This window comes from Hibiscus syriacus, unplaced genomic scaffold, assembly GCF_006381635.1.
Source record: "Hibiscus syriacus cultivar Baekdansim isolate YM2019G1 unplaced genomic scaffold, ASM638163v2 tig00111650_pilon, whole genome shotgun sequence".
Taxonomy (NCBI): domain Eukaryota; kingdom Viridiplantae; phylum Streptophyta; class Magnoliopsida; order Malvales; family Malvaceae; genus Hibiscus; species Hibiscus syriacus.
Window position 1 is genome coordinate 1415006 of NW_024063146.1, and position 23731 is coordinate 1438736.

General features: G+C 33.1%; 1 protein-coding gene across 1 annotated transcript; it reads right to left on the reverse strand.

Annotated features, from left to right (window-relative positions):
- Nucleotides 1-22232: 22232 nt before the first annotated feature.
- LOC120166958 lies at nt 22233-23308 on the reverse strand. The gene is made up of 2 exons (XM_039176112.1): nt 23015-23308; nt 22233-22712 (listed from the first exon to the last, which is right to left on the reverse strand). The coding sequence occupies exons 1-2, from the start codon at nt 23095-23097 to the stop codon at nt 22274-22276; spliced, it is 522 nt and encodes a 173-aa protein (XP_039032043.1). The 5' UTR covers nt 23098-23308; the 3' UTR covers nt 22233-22273.
- Between the last annotated feature and the right edge of the window lie 423 nt (nt 23309-23731).

Consider the following 23731-nt stretch of genomic DNA (forward strand, 5'->3'; position numbering starts at 1 on the left):
TTCTTCGGGGATCTCTATGATGGTAGTTTTTAAAACTTTTTCTAACAAAGTTGGATTTTTAACTTTCTCCATTTTCAAAATGTTTTGTTCCAACTTTATTAAAAGAAGTTTAAGATCATCAATTTTCTTTTGATGATCATCGTTGACCTTTAAAAATAAATTATGCAAATCAGAACTTTTCTTTTCAAACTCATCTAGTTTGATTTGCAAATCTTTAATTTTACTTTGAAGATCATTGTTGGTCTTGGATATGAGATTATTTTCATTTTTCAATTTTGAAATATCATTTTTGTATTTTAAAAATAATTTCTCATAATCCGAAGCCAACCTGTATATTCCTCTAACATCTCATCAAAAGAATAATCTTCAAAATTAAATGAGCTAGAGGTTACCTGAGAGCTTTCCCCGATGGCCATCAACCACAAGTTTGCTACTTCTTGTTCATCTTCATCGGAACCTTCCTCATCGCTCCATGTAGCCACATGAGCCTTGTGCTTCTTCTTGGATTGACCATTTTTCTTTAATTGCGGGCAATCATATTTGACACGACCCAAATTTTTGCACTCATAACAAATAATAGGGTCATTCTCCTTTGGTTCGTTTTTGAAGCCTTCATTTCATTTGAATTTTCTTTCTCAGTTGGGCCTCATTAATTTTCTGAACGGTTTGACAAATAATGTCATTTCCTTGTCATTGCCATCTTCATCCGAATCACTCTCATCTCTTGTAGATTTGAGAGCAACTCCAACGTTCTTCTTCTTCTCCGTCTCCATCCCTTCTTTGGTTCATCAATCTTCTCGAGGTCTACCTCATCTTGAAGCATCATTTCATAAGTGAGGAGTGAACCAATTAACTCCTCGAGAGTTAAAGACTTTAAGTTCTTAGCCTCGATCATTGTTGTTTTCGTTGATTGCCAAGCTTTTGGAAGAGAGTAAACTAACTTCCTTACAAGCTTCTCGTTTGGAATGATCTCTCCATATGATTTGAGACCATTGACAATCATTGAAAATCTATCCGTCATAGCTTTGATGTCTTCATCCGGTTTCATCCTAAAATTTTCATAGCTATGAGTTAGGAGACTAATTTTAGATTCTTTTACCTCGTCAGTGTCTTCATGAGTGACTTGTAGTTTATCCCATATCTCCTTGGTGGTTGTACAAGATGAAACTCTCCCGTATTCATCTAGTCCAAGAGCAAAAAAAATAATATGGATAGCCTTTGAGTTTAGCTAGAACATTCTTGTCTCTCCTTCACTCCATAATCTTGGATGAGTGGAAGGTTTGATGTATCCGTCTTCTATGATATTCCATGCTCCCATGTCACTTGCTTGAATGAAGTACATCATTATATTCTTCCAATAAGTATAATTATCTCCATTGAAGAAATGAGGCTTGTTGAAGGGCAATGGATCAAAACTGAATTCGAAGTTTGAAGTAGAGGCCATTGATGACTTGATTATCGATATAACTCTTCTCGAATCGACTCAAGAGGCGGTTAAACCTTCAAATAAGTGATACTCTGATACCAATTGTTGAGTTAATCGATCGATGAAATAGCCAAGAGGGGAGTGAATTGGCAAAAAAAATTTTGGTGGAAATTTTTGCAGAAAATATTTACACAACGATTTAGAGTGGTTTGACTTTCTCAACCAAAGTCTACGTCCACTGCCTTAGCTATCCACACTAAAGATTTACCACAAATTCTCTAATTTGTCTTTCTTTTGAGGACAAAGAGTAACCTTACAAATCCCTCAAGAATTATACCCCAAATTCTTGAGAACACTTTCTCCCAAAGAGAACAATACAAATTTCGCAAACTTACAGAAAAATATCACAAGATAAGATGTTTGCATAATTCTAGAACAAAGAAAGAACACTCAAGAATAATACAATTGAGCACAATAAGTGTTCTTGAAAGAAAAAATGAATATTGAATGAAATAGGCTTGAAAATGCTCAAACTTGAGGTTTGATGCTTTCTCTTTGATTCTCTCTCAATTCTTGTTTCTTGTTATTGATCAAAGGCTCCTAAGCTTGTTTAAATGCACCTTGAATCACTTCTGAACGTTGGATATCATTGGTGAAGTCAATAGAGCTGTTAAAGAGTAATTATCATTTAAAAATCTGGTTGGGAGCGTGGGGGTATCGGTACCCCTCCATAGGGTATCAGTACCTGCAATGTAAAATTCAAATATTTTGACCGTTATTTGACTAGGGGTATCGATACCACAAGGGGGTATCGGTACTCGTAGAGCATTCTATTTTTCTCGAAGCCAAAACTTACATAGGGGTATCGGTACCCTATGAGGGGGTATCGGTACCCTATGGGCAATCTGGTTTTTCTTGAAGCCCTTTTATAAGGAAAATACTTTTGGCTCGATTAAGTCTTGAAATACTTTGTAAAATTTGTTTCAAAATTATTTTAAGATTAAAACACAAATTTACACTTAAGTAAGGATTGAAATTGACATTTGAAAACTTGAAGTAATATTTTGATATTCGAATTATTAAATCGAATATACTTTAAAAATGATTTGTAAAATCTTAAAATTCATTTATACTTAATTTGTTATATCGAAACATCAAAATGTTTTCAACAGAATCTTTCGTAAGGGCTGCTTTGTCTATTCAACTTTTTTTTTCTGTAATTAAAGATGATTTCTTTCATTTCTCAAGTGGCAATCATTCTATATATTTTCACATTTTTTATTCTTTACATTTTTTATTCTCTTATTCATTCCATAACACATTCTTTTCTCTTCACGAATATATATATATACGTTCTAAACTTTTTTGTAGGTGTCTCAATCGTTAATAGCATGAATTTTTCTGAATTTTAATCATTAGATAAGTTTCAAGCATCTCATGTGTATAGAAGAAGTCTATGAGTGTGAGAATGAGGTCGAATGTGATGTTCTTAACAAATTATTAAGGTTGGTAGAGAAAGAAGACAAACACATCTTACTTCATAATAAATCAAGATTATGAATCTAGGGATAAATGAAGAAAGAAGAGAGGTGAAGATTGGCACCACTTCATCACATGAAATAAGACAAGAGCTAATAGAGTTGTTTCAAGATTTCAAAGACATTTTTTCCTAGTCTTATCAAGATATGCCAAGATTGAATACAAATATAGTAGTGCATGAGTTTCTCATAAGGCCAGATCGTAAACAAGTCCAACAAAAGATTGAGGTCAAAATGTTGTTACAGATTAAGGGGAAGTAGATTGATGCAAGATTCCACTAGGCTACCAAGTATTCAGTGAAGCTAGCCAATATAGTCCCTAGGCTGAAGAGAAATGGAGAACCACACATGTGTATAGACTAAAAAGATCTTAATAATGCAAGACTAAAAGGCAATTTCTTTTTTCCCTATATTTATACTTTTGTGGATACACTACAAGAAGCCACTTGTCAGAATGCTTTGGTGTCTATTTCTCATGACATGATACATAAAGAGATTGAAGTGTACATGGATGAAATGATTGCCAAATCTCGAATTAAAGAAGAGCACATGTAGAATTTGAGAAGACTTTCCTGGAAGATCGAGAAAGTATCAGTTGAAGTTCAACCTATTCAAATGCTCTTTTTGGGTGACATAAAAAAGGGCTCTTGGGCAATGTTTTGAAAACCAGACCGGATCGGCCGGTTCAATCGGGAACCGCTGCCTGGTCCAGTTCATTCTACACTGGTTAAACTGCTACTAGTGAACCGGAAGGAACTGCTGAACCGGTTATGAACCGTTCGAATCGGACCGGACCGTGAATCGATTGAAAACCGATATTCTGTTTTTTTTTCTAAAAAAATTAAATCAAACGACATCGTTTGTTAAAAGAGCCGAGTCAAACTCGAGTATTGCTGAGCTTGACTCGAACTCGAAATCTTTAAAAGTAAGCTCAACTTGATTCAAAAACTCATGAGCTAAAAATTATCAAGTTCAACTCGAACTCGAAATATAATATTGAAACTTGAACTAAAAAATGCTCGAACTCCAAAAAAAAATTAGAAACTCGATTGAAGCCTGAAATTCGAGCTCGATTGAAGCTAAAGAATAGTTCGCTCTGTGCTCACCAAAAGGCTCCATGATTTTGAATGCCAAATTACTTATATTATTTATAGAAGTCAGTTGGGATGCTCTTCTATGTTTCTTAGCCATGTGGGATTGTTTTGTTTTCATATTTTTACTCTTTAGACTTTTGTGATGCTCTTCTATGTTTCTGAGCCATGTGGGATTTTTTTAAAAAAAATAAACCAAACGACATTGTTTGTTATGATTTTTTTTAGCCCCAAATTTATTTTTTGATTATAGTTATATAATTATATTTATTATTTAATATGTTTTACCTTAAATATTATGTTGTAATTGATTTGAATCATTTTTATTTCACTTGATTTTATGGTTTTAAACTTATATATGTTATGATTTGCTTTGAATATGACTTGTGATATAAAAAACTATTATTTTATTAAATGTTTTTGGTATTTTTATTTAATTTTTTAAATAATTAATTAATTATGACGTCGTCTGGTTCTTCCGACTGGTCTGACCGGTTTGACTGGTTGAACCAGTGAACCGATAGCCCAGCCGGTTCGCTGACCGGTCCGGTTCTTAATACCTACTGTAATGGTTATAAAACCCGATTGAAATGTAACACAAGGGAGGGTTTTTTCCTCTGGATTTTCAGAAGAAATAAAAAAGCATTTTTCAAGGTAGATTTCCTTTTTTCTCTCTCTTCATTCGTTCTTTCGAAGTAAGAAAATAAGTAAAAAAAAAAATACTTAGCTTTATTTCACATTAAGTAGAGGAAGAAAAAGAGAAGAGAACGAGTGCTTACCTTGTGAGGAGGGGGTGATCAAAACCATGGTATTCGGAGCGATGGGTCTGAACATCGAACTTGTTTTTGGGGTCTTTTGAGCGATTTTTTGGGGGTTTTAGCCCCAAATAAGGACTTAGGGAGAGAGATCTAGAGGTTACGGTGGTTTTAGGCTTAGTTTGGGAAGCTCCAACCATCGTGTGAGGCGGCCGAAGGGGCGACGTGAGGTTCAGTGATACATGCATCAAAAGGCTCACATCAAAGGAAGAAGTAATAACTCTTCCAAATGATCTACTCGTCCAAGCCTTAGAAAAGAAGACCAGAACAACAGCATACTTGAAACGACTTTTTGAATGTGATCCTGATCTTATTTGGTCAACATGTCTTCTATAGATACAACCTTCTATCTCTTATCTTTTCAACGGTTCTTGAATCGCATCAATCTGATATCGGAAACTCAATATACATTATTTTAGTGAAGATAGCGCATGCAGAAATTCCTATACGAGATTAATACGTGATTTTGTAAATATTACGAATTTTCAATATTTATATTGATTATTTGTAATATAATTTAATATAGGATGATTCATTATCTTTTAGGATTAGATTTATTATTTTATTAGGAATTAAGGATGAGTTAAAATATTATTTTTAGTTATTATTATTTTATTAGGAGTTAGAGTTAAGATATGTTTAGTTTGTTATTATTTTATTCATTAGTTATTTAGGACCTTTAGAACTCACCCCTATATAAAGGAGGCTTCATTCAACTTTGTAAATCAGATTTCTTTGATTAATAATACAACGAGAGTTCGTTTTTGCAAGTGTTGATTGCCTTGTGCCTTTGAAGCTTCTTCTCCTGGAGTTCTTTCAAGTTCTTGTGAGGAAGGTTAATCTGCACACTCCAATTTGCCTTTTCATCGCGACTAGGAGGGTTGGTTAGAGCCATATTATCGTGTTTTCCTTTCATTATGACTAGGAGGGCTCGATAGGACACTTATCCATCTATTTTCCACAAATCCATCCTCACCATCATCATCTTTACCATTCACCTTCATAAGGGAAATCTTTTGATTTCTTGGTTATCATACTTTATTTTCAATTTCTTTATTTTTTTTATCTTGTTCTAATCTTATTTCTTACCTTGTTTCCAAAACCTAAAATAAACCCTAAGAACCCTACTTGCTGCCACCATCTTCCCTTATTCATTCCCCATTGTTCTTCATCAAGTCTAGAGCTTTCTAGGTTTGATTCTTCAACAAGAGCAACATTCATTAACCTGACACCGCTTCCCTATCAATTGGTATCATATTTTTTCTGATTCTTGGAAAGAATCAAGCAATCTTGCTTGTTCTTGCACACAAAACCGTCAAGGTACCCCAACGGAGCTAGCTCGCAAAAGATTCATCGTTTCAAGTCACAAAAATTGAAAACGAAATAATTTAGGGCTTATTTTCTGCATATATAATATTCATCATTATAGTAATCTTAATCCCAAAATTCACCCCAATTGGAGTTTAAAAGATCCTTCAAATACATCGTTCAAGTTTCATTAACAGATTCAATCTAGAATCTTGTCGAATTTCTTGAAAATTATACAGAATTTGTTTCGTGCTTAAAATTTCCATATTGAAAGTTTATATATTCAAGATCATTCATAAAAAAATTAAAATATTTAGAGACTAATAACACCTTCAAACAAAGTGATCACGAAAAACAAATTGTTTGAGGACTCACCGTTCAATAGAGTCTAGTGGATACTACTGAAGGTATTTGGTTCTGAAATTTTACAGGTGGTTTCTTGACGCATTGAAAGACATTCAATAATTTTTACAAAATTTGTGGACACCATTAACCCCCTCAAAAACGTTTTATTAAAATCACCCGGTTTTTATGGTGTTCCAATTGCACCTTAAATGATTGGTGGCGACTCCTCACATTTCAAAAACTTTTTCAAAGAGAAAACCCCCAAGTCGGTATCGGTCTTTTCCCCGCCCGGGAAAAAACGATGTCAACAACCCATATAAAGCAATTCAAAATCTCCCCATCTCATACTCAATTCATTTCTCAGATAACCAATGAATATGGTCTAGTTGCCTCCAAGAGTATAAGATGATGAGTGCCAAGAAAAAGTAAGAAAGTATCTCTCGAATACTCCAATTCTAGTGACACAAGTCTTAATGGAATCACCCGTGTTGACTGGAATAATGACTCGATGAAAAATGTTAAAGTAGTGTATATGAGCCGAAAAGTAATAAAAGGAAGTGACATAGCAGATTTTCTTAAAAGTAATGCCTCAAATGATAATGAGTCCATGAACTTTAATTTTTCCAAGTGTGGATTTAACGTGTATCTCCATTGAAGAGGATATTATTCTAAAGAATGAATCTTGGAAGATTTATTTTGATGAAGAACCTAATGTTTTGGGATGAAGAATTGGGGCAATGTTGATTTCTTTAGAAAATGTTTGTTACCGTTTCACAAGCAAACTAGAGTTTTTTTGCACTGACAATATGGTAGAATTTAATGTTTGCGCTATGAGGATAAGAGGTCATGTTAATACAATTTTAAGTACTGAAAGCATATGGAGATTCCTCGTTAGTAGTTTATCAACTACGAGGATAGTGAGAATTTTCTCTTTGGTATTGGAATGAAAGTAGACTTACTCATCGAAGTCGATATTTTATTACTTCAAGACTTGACAAAAATAGAGATAGGACGAAGTTGAATGTGCTTAAGCTCGATATAATCGGTTAAATCTCATTGAAGAAAAAGAGTGAAAATTATTTTCCATGGACAGATTTGTCAGAAGTAAACAAGGCGTGATCATGACAAGAAAGTTTGTCCAGGAGTATTCTGCGAGGGTGATCTAGTGATTGAAAATATCTTGCCAATTCATAAAGATTTCCATGGGAAATGGATGCATGATTGGGAAAGAACCATACATTGTTAAAAAGGTCTTTTCCAAAGAAATGTTAATTTTGACAGAGATGAATAAAGATGAATCGAGTGATCCATAAGTGCTACACTTGAAGAAATAAGAAAAAAAGAGAAAAGAAAAAGAAAGAAAAATAAGAAAAGAGAGAGAAAATAGAAAAAAAAGGAAAAAGGAAAAAGGAAAAAAAAAAAAAAAAAAAAAAGAAAAAAGAAAAAAAAGAAAAAGAAAAAAGAGGGTTCAAGATGAAAATCCACAAGGAACATCTTGAAACGAAATGAAGGATTTGAGTTGAAAACCTGAAAGGGTGACTTCAAATATAGCAATATTGATACTTTGGGATGAGCTTCAAATATTTTGGCGACATGTGAAGACTTTTAGACACAAGTTTACCTCTATGCTTCAGGACTATAGCAATATTGATTGGTTTTGGGAGCTTGATATTTTGAGAGAAGCTTCACATCTACAAACATTTTGACAACATTTGAGATCTTCTAGACAAAAGTTTATCTCAGTGCTCCAAATTATATCAGATTGATCGGTTCAGGAACATTCATGCTAGTGATACTCGAGTGTTGAAAACATTTTGATGTTTCGATATAACAAATTAAGTTAAAAGAATTTTAAGATTTTTCAAATGATTTTCTAAGTATATTCGATACAACTATTTGAATATCAAAATATTACTCCAAATCTTTCAAAGTTCAATTTCAATCCTTACTAAAGTGTAAAAATTAAGTTTCAATCTTAAAATAATTTTGAAACAATTTTAAAGTATTTCGAGCACTATTCAAGCAAAAAATTTACAGCTTACTCGGAGGGTACCGATTCCCCCTGAATGGTTTTGGCTCCGAGAAATATCATATTACTTGGCGGGTACCGATTCCCCCAGGGGGTACCAATTCCTCCCAACTCATAACGGTCAAAATATTTGAATTTTACACTGTAGGAATCGATTCCCTATGAAGGGGTATCGATTCCCCCCACACTCCAAGCTGTTTTATTAATTGTTTTCACACAATAACGACTCTATTGACTCCACTAATGATCCCCAACGTTCAGAATCAATTGAAGGAGTATTTAAACAATCTTAGAAGTCATTGATCAACTACAAGAAAGAATAAATCATTGAGAAACAAGAGAGAAAGCATAAAACACCAAGTTTGTGCAATTCAAGCCAATTTTCCTTCAATATTCATTTTTCTTTCAAGAACACCATTTGTACTCAATTCTATTCATTCTTGAGTGTTATTTTCTTTTCTAGAATTATGCAAACATCTTTCCTTGTGAGGATTTCTATAAGTTTGCAAAATTTGTATTTTTCTCTTTGGGAGAGAGTGTTATCAAGAATTCGGGGTATAATTCTTGAGGGAGTTGTAAGGTTACTCTTTGTCCTTAAAAGAAAGACAAATTAGTGAATTTGTGAAAAATTCTTAGTGTGGATAGCTAAGGTATTGGACGTAGACTTTGGTTGAGAAAGTCGAACCACTCTAAATCGTTGTGCAAATATTTTCAATTTTCTGCAAAAGCTTCCACCAAAATTTTTATTGCAATTCACCCCCCTCTTGGCATATTCTGTCGATCGATTAACTCAACAATTGGTATCAGAACCTCACTCATTTGAAGGTTTAACCACCTCTTGAGTCGATTCGGGAAAGTTAAATTGATAAAGATGGCGTCCACTTCCGGTTCATTCTCCATGGAAGAATCCAGACCAATTGACGTGCCTCCATACTTCAAGATGGAAGCTTGGATGATGATCGAGAAATGATATTCTTCTCCCACAAAGAAGGCAAAGAAGTGGAGTAATCAAGAACAGAAGAAAGGTCAACAAAATACAAAGTCTATGCACATGTTGTGTTGTGCAATTGATCCTAATATATATAAAGGAGTTTCTTCTTGTTCAAATTCCAAGGAGATGTGGGATAAGCTTGAGGACATCTATAGAGACAAGGAAGAAGAAGAACCAATAAAGGTGATGTCTCTATTAGCTCTCACAGAGCCAAAGGTATATTCTAACTCAAATAGATTAAATTCAAAATCTTTTAATGATTTACAAGATGCTTATGATGAATTATTTTTGGAGTTTTAGACCATGAACTCCAAACACAATAAATTGATTTCTAAATTTATATCTAAAAATGATCTTCTTTTGAAAGCTAAAATAGATTTAGAAAATCAAAATGAAATGTTGAGAAAGGAGTTAGAGCTTACAAAAATGAAATCTGAAAACTTTGAAAAATAAATTTTCAAATTAAACAAACTCTTCTAGAAACGAAAATGGATTTTGAAAATCAAAATGAAATATTGAAAAAGGATTTAGAGCTTTCAAAAATGAAATTTGAAAGTATTGAAAAAGAAAATTTCGATTTAAAAGTTAAGCTTGAATGCTTAACAAAAGAAAAAGAGATCATTTTAAATAATTCATCTAGTTCAATAATGACAATATGTTCACATTATCATTATCATGGTCATAAGGAACATACTTGTCCTTTAAAGAAAGGAAAACGATTTAAAATTAGACAAGTATGGGTTCCAAAAGGAACAAGCGGCATCGAAACTAACATTCAAGGATCCAAAGCAATTTGAATACCAAAATCTACTTAAATGTCTCTTGTATGTGTGTGGGAGAAAATTGTGATGAAAATGACGATATTCAAGATGCTTGGCCACACATGAAAAAGGAATGGGTAACCTCTAAACTTTACATAATTATTTTATTTGGTTGCTCATTTAGTTTATGCATGCATGAGGTTTTAAATGTTAAATAATTCTAAATGATTATGTTTTATCTCATGTATGTTAAAAAATGTTGTATGATGAACATAGTAATTTTTGGTAATGTTTTATAAACTCTAGTTCATCATATTAATTTTTGGTCAAAATTGTTTTTAAAATGTAATTGATATCTCTTTAACAATTGATATTGATTTTTCAAGAACTTTGGTTTTTGCAAAATTTTAACCTTAATTTTTTTTAATGTTTATGCATAGATTTTTTAATAATATAAAGTTTTAATGCATAACATTTTCAAAAACTTTATGCATAAACTCTTAATCTCGATAATCGACATTGCATAATGTTTTATTTGTGAATGGGTTAAAAGCATAATCTTTTGAAAAATGAATTTAATAAAAGATACAATGTCTTATTTTAAATTAATGTTTGCAAAATTGATTGACATTGCATCCATTTTGATTATGCTTGTTGGTCATAAAATAGGGACATATACATGGTGCATTTAGATTCTATTGATATAACTAATTTATGCCTAGTTGCTAAGGATGAGAATGATAGTTGGTTATGGCATAGGAGACTAGGACATACTAGCATGAGTGTTTTGCAACGACTAATTCAAGGAGATTTAGTTCGAGGGTTGCCTAAACTAAAATTTGATAATGATAAAATCTGTGATGCTTGTGCTAAAGGAAAACAAAAGCGAATTTCTTTTAAATCCATTAATGACGTATCCACTAGTAGAGTATTACAATTGATCCATTTAGATCTTTTTAGGCCATCTAGAACTACTAGCTTGGGTGGAAAACAATATGCATTTGTATTGGTAGATGACTATTCTAGATATACTTGGGTTATATTCTTAAGTACTAAAGATGAAGCAATAGAAAAATTCATCATGTTTTCAAAAGTAATCCAAAACAAAAAAGGTTACTCTATAACTAGTGTTAGGAGTGATCATGGAACTGAATTTGAAAATCTTGGATTTACTGAATTTTGTATTTCTAATGGTATTAGCCATAATTTTTCAGCACCTAGAACCCCTCAACAAAATGGATTTGTTGAGAGGAAAAATCGAACTTTAGAAGAAATGGCTAGAACCATGCTTTGTGAAAACAACTTGCCAAAAAAATTTTAGGCGGAAACCACAAATACCGCTTGTTATATTATAAATCGAGTAATGATTAGTCTTATTTTGAAGAAAACTCCATATGAACTTTTCAAAAATAAAAAGTCTAACATTAGTTATTTTCATCCTTTTGGATGTAAATGTTTTGTTTTAAACAACGGTAAAGAAAATCTTGGCAAATTTGATGCTAAAAGTGATGAAGGAATTTTTCTGGTTTATTCCTTAAATTCTAAAGCTTATCGAGTATTTAATAAAAGAACTTTAGTGGTAGAAGAGTCTATACATGTTGTTTTCGATGATAATTCCCTTTCTAGAAAATATTCTTGTGTTGATGATGACGTAGGTATTATGAATACACATGACGTTGGACATGACATTGGAGAACCATCATCAAAGGAAGAAATGAAAGATGTGGAAACTCACGATGCTCTCGAGAATCCAACCATTGAAGAAAGGGAAGTCTCTTACCCAAGAGAATACAACTATGTCAAGGATGGTGAAATTATAGGTGATCCATCCAAAGGGGTAACAACTTGATCTTCTCTTAGAAATATATGTAATTATGTTGCATTTATCTCATGCATAGAGCCTAAGAATATCCAAGAAGCATTAAAAGATGAAAATTGGATTATGGCTATGCAAGAAGAGTTAAATCAATTTAAGAGAAGTAAAGTATGAACATTAGTTGAAAGGCCTAGTAATAAATCTACTCAAAAGGTTACATCGAAGGTATAGGTACTATAGTAGTACCTCTTCTATACAAATAGAAAAAAATATTATATTTGAATGGGTTAAAGCATAATCTATTGAGTATTAGTCAATTATGCGATAAAAGATACAATGTCTTATTTGAAATAAATGGTTGTAAAATTGTTGTCATTGCATCTAATCGGATTATACATGTTGGTCATAGAATAGGAAACATATACATGGAGCATTTTTTTTATTCTATTAATATGACTAACTTGTGCCTAGTTGCTAAGGATGAACATGATAGTTGGTTATGGCATAGGAGACTATGACACACTAGCATGAGTGTTTTACAAAGACTAATTTAAGGAGATTTAGTAAGAGGGCTAAAATTTGATAAAGATAAAATCTATGATGCTTGTGCTAAAGGAAAACATAAAAGAGCTTTCTTTAAGTCCATTAATGATGTATCAACTAGTAGAGTATTACAATTGATCCATATAGATCTTTTTAGGTCAATTAGGATTGTTAGCTTGGGTAGAAAACAATATTATTTTGTATTAGTAGATGACTATTTTAGATATACTTGGGTTCTATTCTTAAGTACTAAATATGAAGCATTAGAAAAATTCATCACGTTTTCAAAAGTAATCCAAAATGAAAAAGGTTACTCCATATCTAGTGTTAGGAGTGATCATGGTACTGAATTTGAAAATCTTGGATTTACTGAGTTTTATAATTCTAATGGAATTAGCCATAATTTGTTAGCACCTAGAACCCCTTAACAAAATGGAGTTGTTGAGAAGAAAAAACAGAACTTTAGAAGAAATGGCTAGAACCATGCTTTGTGAAAACAATTTGCCAAAATATTTTTGGGCGGAAGCCTCAAATACCGCTTGTTATGTTATTAATCAAGTAATGATTAGGCCTATTTTAAATAAAACTCCATATGAACTTTTCAAAAATAAAAAGCCTAACATTAGCTTTTTTCATCTATTTGGATCTAAATGTTTTGTTTTAAACAACGATAAAGACAACCTTGGCAAATTTGATGCTAAAAGTGATGAAAGAAATTTTCTGGTTTATTCCTTAAATTCTGAAGCTTATCGAGTATTTAATAAAAGAACTTTAGTTGTAGAAGAGTCTATACATGTTGTTTTCAACGATAATTCCCTTCCGAGGAAGGATTCTTGTGTGAATGACGATGTAGGTATTATAAACATAAATGACGTTGGACATGACGTTGGAGAACCATCATCAAAGAAAGAAACGAAAGATAAGGAAACTCAAGATCCTCTCGAGAATCCAACCATTGACGAAAGGGAAGTCTCTTATCCAAAAGAATACAACTATGTCAAGGATGGTGAAATAATAGGTGATCCATCCAAAGGGGTAACAACTCGATCTTCTCTTAGAAATATATGTAATTATGTTGCATTTATTTCATGCATAGAGCCTAAGAATATCAAAGAAGCATTAAATGATGAACATTGGATTATGGCTATGAAAGAAGAGTTAAATCAATTTGAGAGAAGTAGAGTATGGACATTAGTTGAAAGGCCTAGTAATAAATCTATTGTAGGTACTAGATGGGTATTTAGGAATAAGCTTGATGAAAGTGGTAATATAGTGAGAAACAAGGCTAGACTTGTTGCTCAAGGGTATACTCAAGAAGAGGCATAGACTATGATGAAACATACGCTCCCGTAGCTAGGATGTAAGCAATTAGAATGTTATTAGCATTTGCATGTTTCAATGAATTTAAATTGTATCAAATGGATGTTAAAAGTGCATTTTTAAATGGTTTTCTAAAAGAAAAAGTGTATATGGAACAACCTTCTGGTTTTGAAGATTCAAAATTTCCAGATCATGTTTTTAAATTGACAAAAGCTCTTTATGGTTTAAAATAAGCTCCTAGAGTTTGGTATGAAAGATTGTCAAACTTTTTAATTGAAAAAGGTTTTTCAAAAGGGAAGGTTGACACTACATGTTTTTAAAGCATAAAGGTAAAGATTTATTAGTAGTTCAAATTTATGTTGATGATATAATATTTGGTTCTACTAATGATGTTCTTTGCCATGAATTTTCTAAGCTAATGCAAAGTGAATTCGAGATGAGCATGATGGGGGAGCTCTCATTTTTTTTCTTGGGACTCCAAATCAAGCAAAGAAAAGATGACATCTTCATCAATCAAGCTAAGTACATCAAAGATATGCTCAAGAAGTTTGAACTGAAAAATAGGAAACCTCATGCCACTCCAATGAGCTCATCAACAAAGCTTGACAAAGATGAAGGAGGTAAATGTGTGGATGTTAAATTGTATAGGTCAATGATTGGCTCTTTGCTTTATCTAACCGTAAGTAGACCAAACATTATGTTTAGTGTTTGCTTATGTGCTAGATTTCAATCATGGCCTAAGGAATCACATTTACTAGCTGTTAAGAGGATCTTTAGATGCCTTAAGGACACTTCTATTTTAGGACTTTGGTATCCTAGAGACTCTAGCTTTAGCTTGCATGCTTTCTCTGATGCGGATTATGGAGGATGTAAAATAGATAGGAAAAGCACCTCCGGTACTTGCCAATTCCTAGGAAATATGTTGATTTCTTGTTTTTCAAAGAAACAAAATTGTGTTGCATTATCTACCACTGAAGCATAATATATTTCAGCCGGTAGTTGTTGTGCACAAGTTTTATGGATGAAATAACAACTTTTTGATTATGGAATTGAAGTAGGTACCATACCTATCAAGTGTGACAATACTAGCGTTATTTGTCTCACTGAAAATCCCATCCAATACTGTAGAACTAAGCACATTGAAATTAGACATCACTTCATTAGAGACCATGTCACTAAGGAAGATATAGTTCTAGAATTTGTTGATACTTTGCATCAATTAGCGGATATTTTTACAAAACTCTTAGATAAAGAACGTTTTTGGACACTTAGGAGAGAATTAGGTTTAACAAACCTACCTTTACATAGTGTTTAATAATTTTAGCATTTTTAATTAGTTTTGGAAAATGCTTATAAAAATAACACTTTTGATTGCATTCTTTGCTATTAGTTAGGGGGAGTTTATGATTCTTGGTGAAAAATAATTATATGTTCAAATTATGTTTAAGGATAGAATTGATTGTTTGAACATAGTTAATCTTCTTAATATGAGTTGTCAATACCACTAAAGCAAATTAATTTAGCATTTTGAGTGTTTAAAATACAGATTTTTTATTTTTTTTGGCGCTAGGAATCGATACCGCCTTGCATGGGTACCGATTCCCACTTTGAATGGGTACCAATTCCCCCCTTGAGGGACGGATACCCTCCACGGGTTCTGGTTATTAACACCTAAAAGAACCTTATTTTTCAAAACCCTCTCTTTATCTCTCTCTCGTTGTTCACTCATTCTCTCATCCCTAATCTCTATATTACCTAAAAACAACAGTTTCAAGTCGGATTTTACTCAGTTTTTCAACTCCTAAATCTGCTAGCATCATTAATTTAGTGCAAACAACATCAAAATCCACTCAATCTTCATTTTTCACAGTAATTTTTCTAAACCCACTATTTTATTTTGAATATAGGACTAGTTTTAATTAGTTCTAGGGTGAAATAGTGATCGGGCATTACATATATTTTGGTTTAGAATAAGAATCTACAACGAATTCATCAAAAACACAAGATTTTTCAAAATTGTTTGAAACTTTTTGAAATAAAAAAAATTGATTTTCAACTTGTTGTGTTTTGATTTAATTATGTTGTTTTCATGAAAGCTACATATATTGATTTTCAAACCTTGTTTTCGAACATAGTTTTCAAAATTGCCCATCAGGACTATTTTAAAGAACCTTGAAATATTGAGGACCCATTTGAGTTTTGGGATTGTTATTTGTTGCATACATGTGTTTTAAAATTGCAGGTTATCTATCCATTCCGATCTGTTAATCATGTCTCACAAATGCCCTAGGTCATATACTAGTCGTTCAAATAGACCTTCAAACCCTCATCCTATTTCACCTCAAAATCCAAACCCAATCGAACCGGTTATGACTATCCGTAATTTGTGCTTTAACGAACCTGGTCGTAGACAAGATCTCTATTATATGTATTCTAATTATTTTGAGTCATACAAAATCTGAGAAGAACGAATCCCCTCACTTCAAGCTATGTTAGAAATAGACTTTAAATATCTTCCGACCCTCCAAAATTGGAAATTTGATAAATTGTTTCAGCTTATACCTATCGTTGATCACTAATTAGTCTGCATTTTCTATTCCAATACGATTTGTGTCCAAAATGAGTCTCGTACTTCCACTATTTCTATTCGGTCTTATTTTAGGCCAATTCATTCATATAGATTCCGACACAATCGCTACGACTTTTGGTCTTGATAACGTAGGTGAAGATAATGAAAAAGACAGTGGCTACCAGTTATAAGCCTAAGTCTAGTGTAAGCGCTTTAGTCGATCATCATGATCATTTTCTTCATCTGATGATCTCTTGGTGGTTTAGACCATCCGGAGGTAGATACTCCAGACTTAGAGCTTTATATTTATGGTGGATACATTGTATCCAACATAACAAGAAAAATAATTCTACCACAGATCATCTTTGATGAGTTAGTAGAAACCATAAACCATGTTCCTAATAAAAAGTTATTGAAACTCTAGTTTATGGTTGTTTTTCTAAGTAACCTTTTTATCGAATCCAACCTTAGGGTTGATTTTGATGTGGCTGTCCTTCTTAAGAACCCAATCAATCTTACAACCTTAAAGAAATCGGGATCGACCGGGGAAAATGACCAATGGGTTCGAGTCACCGAGAAAACACTGGGGACTAGCTCTTCACAAGCTCCTCCGACTCTGGCAACAGACGACGATCCTGAACTACAAGACTAATTTCAAGATATCGACGATCACGTGCCCGATGACGAGCCGGCACCGTAAGAAAGTCAAGTGCCTCCATACTTCCGATCGCCTATGAGACTCTTAACATGAGGTTTGTATCCATCGAGTCGCATCTAACTACTAACAACAAAGCATTGAATCATCGTTTCGACGCTATGGACGAGAGGGTCATTGCGCTTACACATGATGTGACCAACATATGGGCACATTTATCACCTCCTGATCCACCGATGGACGATTAGGCCTTGTTTCTTGATTAGTTTTCTCTTAGGATGATTTCGAACTTATAATTGTTAAAACATTTTGCTTGTGATTGTTTTGGATGATATGGATGTTTGAACTTGAATGTTTATTTATATATATTGGGTTTGATTGTTTGAATTTGGTTTTATTAAGGTCTCATTAATTTTGATTCATTTAGAATATATGACCAATTTCCATTACACATTTATTTGTGAATATTGCTTACGGAACTAATGGCTAATCTTTCTCTTGATTTTGATATTAGCAGCTTAAATTTAAGAATCAATTGGTTTAATTTTCAAAACCCTTGTTTAAAAACGTCTTAGAGTCTTCTTGATTTAACAAAAAGGGGGAGAAGTGTTATAGTAAGGGGGAGTAATTTTTCAAACTTAATTCTTGATTTCAAAAATGATTTTTCAGTTAAGAAAATCTTAAAATTACTAAAATGTTTTGTTATATCAAAAAGGGAGAGATTGTTGAAAACATTTTGATGTTTATATATAACAAATTAAGTTAAAAGAATTTTAAGATTTTACAAATGATTTTCTAAGTATATTCGATACAACTATTTGAATATCAAAATATTACTCCAAATCTTTCAAAGTTCAATTTCAATCTTTACTAAAGTGTAAAAATTAAGTTTCAATCTTAAAATAATTTTGAAACAATTTTAAAGTATTTCGAGCACTATTCAAGCCAAAAATTTACAGCTACTCAGAGGGTATCAACTCCCCCCAAGGGGGGAACCGATTCCCCCTGAATGGTTTTGGCTCCGGGAAATAACAGATTACTCGGAGGGTACCAATTCCCCCCAACTCATAACGGTCAAAATATTTGAATTTTACACTGCAAGAATCGATTCCCTATGAAGGGGCATTGATTCCGCCCACGCTCCAAGTTGTTTTATTTATTATTTTCACATAATAGCTGCTCTATTGACTCCACTAATAATCCCCAATGTTCAACATCAGTTGAAGGAATATTTAAACAAGCTTAGAAGCCATTAATCAACTACAAGAAAGAAGAAATAATTGAGAAACAAGAGAGAAAGCATCAAACACCAAGTTTTTGCAATTCAAGCCAATTTTCCTTCAATATTCATTTTTCTTTCAAGAACACCATTTGTACTCAATTGTATTCATTCTTGAGTGTTATTTTCTTGTTCTAGAATTGTGCAAACATCTTTCCTTGTGAGGATTTTTGTAAGTTTGCAAATTTTGTATTTTTCTCTTTGAGAGAGAGTGTTCTCAAGAATTCGGGGTATAATTCTTGAGGGAGTTGTAAGGTTACTCTTTGTCCTCAAAAAGAAAGACAAATTAGTGAATTTGTGGAAAATCCTTAGTGTGGATAGCTAAGGTAATGGACGTAGACTTTGGTTGAGAAAGTCGAACCACTCTAAATCGTCGTGCAAATATTTTTAATTTTCTGTAAAAGCTTCCACCAAAATTTTTATTGCCAATTCACCCCCCTCTTGGCCTATTCCATCGATCGATTAACTCAACATCGAGGCATATGACTTTATTTTTTTTATCCTTTCTATGACTGCCATGACTTTGTAAAAATTCTAATTTTTTCATTTCATACCGAAATTTGTTCATTTACATGCATCTTATAAATAGATTAGCATAGTTTAAAAGAAAACAAAAGATTTCTTGGTATTACTTTGAAATAATCTTTTAAATGTATGGAGTCCAAAGTAGCCCAAAACCTTGAAAGTCATTTGTTAAAGAGTGTATGTCAAGAAAAGATATACAAACTGAATTCATTCAAGAAGCTACGTGGGGGTAGTTATTCAATCCCCATCAATGAAATTTTCCCAAGGTGTTATGATATGGGGAGAAACAAGATGACCTATGAAGAATGAATGAGGTCCTAGAAGCTGATAAAACTTATTCTGCCTCAATTGAAAGTGATACAAGGGAAAAGGAGACATTCTCTAATTCTTATAACAATGAAGTTTGATAGATCAGAATACTCAAGAATAAAACTTTTCACTCTGTGACATCATTAATAACCGACCAAGAAGCAGACAACTGCCTTAATAAGAAGGGGTATGTATTGCTTTGAGATTTTATGATATCTCAAGTCATAACAAATATTCAGGGCATTCCTATATCAGACAAGTTGATCACTCGTTTGAGGAAGTTTGAAAATAAAAAGGCAATGATAAAAAAACTCAGATCGTGTTGAGATAATAAGATTCTGATAAAAAAGACATCAAGAATGAGCTTTTTTTCTTGAATTGATAGGGACAGAAGATAGAGACAAGAATAGCTTACTGTGAAAAAGAAATCATTCGTTCTTCAGTTGGTAGAAGGGTCTTGAAGAAACAACTCTGATAGAGTAGATGAGTTTGAGGATAAAAAAGGAATTGAGATCATATAACTAGCCGCAAAAAGAATTCAAGAGAGAGAACGTTTCTTATGAATATTTTCATAAAGAAACAAAAATAAAAGAGAAAGAAGACATGACGACCAAGCTGATCAGATTATTCTTCGGAAAATGCTAGCTTGAGATGGCAAGTTGCCACGTTGATATCAGAGTAAACTCTAGACAAGATTGATCGATCAAAGGAAGACCGAATTCTTCACTTTGAAGTCAAAAGAAAATTGAATCAATGTTTTTGTACCCATGAGAACATCATTTGTATTAGGAAATGCATTACATTTAGATACATTTGATTGCATGCATATCTTCATAAATAGATATTTGATTGCATGCATATCTTCATAAATAAATACTTAATTCTTTATAATTAAAACCAAAAATGCATGAAATCATGTTCAGAGTGGCAGAACCTGAAGAACAAATGAGCCCAATCCACAGAAGAATATCGCTTTGAAGTGGGTCATGTTACACTACCACTAAGTAGTTTTTACATAATTTTCATAAAAAATAAGAAAATGATTTTCAAAGTTTATTATTTAAGATTTTCAGAAAATGAATGAAAAGTAACAAAGCAACTTCCAAAGTTTCTTACCCAATAAACTATTTTCAAAATTGGTAAGTCCTTCGAGCCATCAGTAAATCTTTTGAGCATGATAATTAAGTCCTTCAGGTTATCTGTCAGCCTTTCAAGCAGGATGATAAGTCTTTTGTGCCATTTATAAGACCTTTGGGCAGAATGTTTTCATATGATGTTTGTACAAAATGAGAAAGTGATTTTTAAAGTTTCTCATTTAATCTTTCCAAAAATGAAATGTTTAAAAAGAATTCAAGAAGTTAGCAGAAATTTCAGTTCACAATTCCATGTTAAAGAAGTAGATCCAACAAAGATTCGAGAACCTTCGCGTCAATACCTTCAGTTACTTCAAACACAATTGACACTAACATATGACAATTTTTATAGATTGGATCCCATCACATAAGGAGGTGGATCAATATTCCCTTTTTATATCACATAAAGAGTTGGATCAACATCACCTTTTTGCTCTATTCTATCATAGAAGGAGGTAGATCAGCATCGACATTTTGTTCGATTCCATCACAGAAGGAGGTGGATCGACATTATAATTTCTCTCAAATCCATCGCATAAGGAGTTGGATCAACATCACCTTTTTGCTTGATTCTATCACAGAAGGAGGTAGATCATCATTAACATTATGTTTGATTCCATCACAGAAGGAGGTGGATTAACATTGCCATTTTTGCTAGATCTCATCTCATAAGGAGATAGATCAGTACGATCAAAGGAATAAGAAGTTTATATATGAGAGCTTGTTCGATCTCAACATGACCCTTACGAAAGAATACGTAGTTCATATAGGAGAACTCGCACAATCTTTCAAAAAAAGTGTGAGAACTTTTGATTTCCCCTTATAGATGAGTCAATTCTCAAGGATTAACATTTAGTTGAAAAAAAAAGAAAAATTGAAAATTGAAAAAATAGAAAGAGAAAAAGGAAAAGAAAATGGGAGAAAGAGAAAATTGAAAAAACAGAAGAAAAATAAAGTAAAAAAGGAAAAAAATAGAAAATTAAAAAAAACCTGAAAGTGATGAAAAAAGAAAAATAAATAAATGGAAATAAATCCTCACATGAACTAATCAATAGCAATTGTGTCTTTTGTAGGTTCGTCATTTATAAGATTGGGATAGATTATTCGATTGAAAATGGAGGAACAAATGAAAGATCGAAGAAGGGGAAATGGTGTCAAAAGATGGAATTGCGGGCGCTGTAGGGGTGCTAATCCTTCCTCACGCGTAACTGACTTTCGAACCTGATTTCTGATTTCGTATACCAAAACTTAGTATTTTTAGTAAAATGAAATGTTTTATTAAATTTACCTGATTGTAGGTGTTTCAATCTCATCTTAAAAATGATTGGTGGCGACTTATTTTTTCATCGTAGATGCTCATTTTGTCCGAGACTTTCGACTTTGAATTTTCATTTGTGTCTATGAACTAATTAATTAGTTCGAATAGTTGATTTGGGCTATTTAATTATGTCTAGGGTGCTTGATTATATACATATGCAAGTAGTGTGTATATTATAGGTTTATATATTATATTATCACTTGTTATATTAGGATTAATTATTAGTTATGCGTGTGGTTATAGATATTATTATGGGTGTATATAATTATTATTATATATTAAATATATAAATAATTAAATTGATTAAATATATATATATATCATATATTGTTATTATAAATATATATCTCGGTAGTTATATTATTATACATGTAATATATATATATATATATATATATATGAATATAGTCTAATATATATATACATGTAAGCTAAAAATTTAATTAATTAATTAAAAATGATGAATAGTAATTGTTTATTAACTTTGTTTGCAGGCCTAAGGTTACAAAATTAAACGAATGACCCAAAGGTGGAGGCCTAATCGAAATGAGCGCATTAGAAAAGGCATTGGGGAAAACCCTAGCCCTCCTCTTTTGTCCAGCCGCCAAAGGATCTGAGCCATCAGATCTGTTGCCAAACCAATGGCCCAGATCTGCTCAAAAGTTAGGGTTTTGTAAGAGTCCCAAGGCACCTCGCGCAACCGATTTTCAACCGTTTGATCTGGTCCTAGAGATCTAACGACCCATAGCACACCTGAAACCCCGAACTCGCACCAGACTTCCCAATCGACCGGATCTTGCGTGTGAAACGCCCGCTCGCCGTTCCAGCTACCATTCAAGCTTCCACATGTGTACGCCTCGATCGTTTCTGTTGTACGCGGGAACTGCAGTAGTTGCACGTCCTCTGATACATTCCCTCGACAGTGGCAGAGGACCTCCCTCCTGTATGCAAACAAAACAGTGTAGAGAGGTTAAAATAATGCCTCATTCTCATCAAAGAGGAGAGAGCGATAGATATATATATCAACAGAAAATCAAAAAAGGAAAAAAAAAAGAAAATCGGGAGCAATATATATAAAAAAATCGGCAGAGAGAACAGGGAAACAACACAATAGCCACCAAAAACAAAAAAAAAGGAGATCCCTTTCCACCATCAGCGAAGAGAATCGAAAGAAAAGGGAGGGGGAGAGCCTTTTATGAGAGAGAGAGAGAGAGAGAGAGAGAGAGAGAGAGCAACTGAATACCCAAGGAGATAGAAAAAAACACAAAAAGGAGAAACCTCGCCTTGTTGGAAAAGCGTCTCTGTCGTCCTCCGGTGCCAAAACATCACCGATTCGTCGAAGGTAATCGTCACACGTGTCGTTTTTGGGGTTTGAGGGAGGTCATTTTAGTTGGGGTTTTGGTTAGTCCTCCGGCCCCTCGTCGAAGCGGCGGCGGTCATGGTGGCCGAATGGTTTGAAGGAAAAAGAGTGAAAAGGAAAGGAATGGGGGGAAGAGTAGAGAGAACGGCGGGGTTAAAGCATTTAGGTGAAAAAAGAGGGAGGCCTAATGAGATAGGGTAAATTTTTACCCAATATATCACCCCTATACTGCTGCCGAAACGGCAGCGTTTCGAGGGGGTGAGCTAACCCGCGTCTGATTCGAAAAGGGGTAATGTCCCGATAATTCCTTTTATCTTCATCCTGATGCATTTTGGTCCTATTTTGTAATTTTTGTATGCTTGATTGTATCTCATTATTTTTACGTCTTCTATTTTAGTCCTAGGATGTAGTTATTTTAAATTTTACTGTTTGCACATTTGCTATGCTATGTTCGAAATGTATATTTTAGTCCCACACATATTTATGGGTTTATTTTGATTTTAGTACCTGAAATGCTATTATTTGTGCTTTATGACTTGACCTCTGCCTAATATATGGTTTTAGCTTTAGATTTATATGATCTCTTATCTTGGTCACTGT

Coding starts and splice junctions, on each gene's coding strand:
- LOC120166958 (XM_039176112.1), bottom strand. CDS start 23,097: ATGTTTTGGCACCGGAGGACGACAGAGACGCTTTTCCAACAAGGCGAG. Junction 22,713..23,014: donor GTTTTTTTCTATCTCCTTGG/GTATTCAGTTGC, acceptor GTTTGCATACAG/GAGGGAGGTCCTCTGCCACT.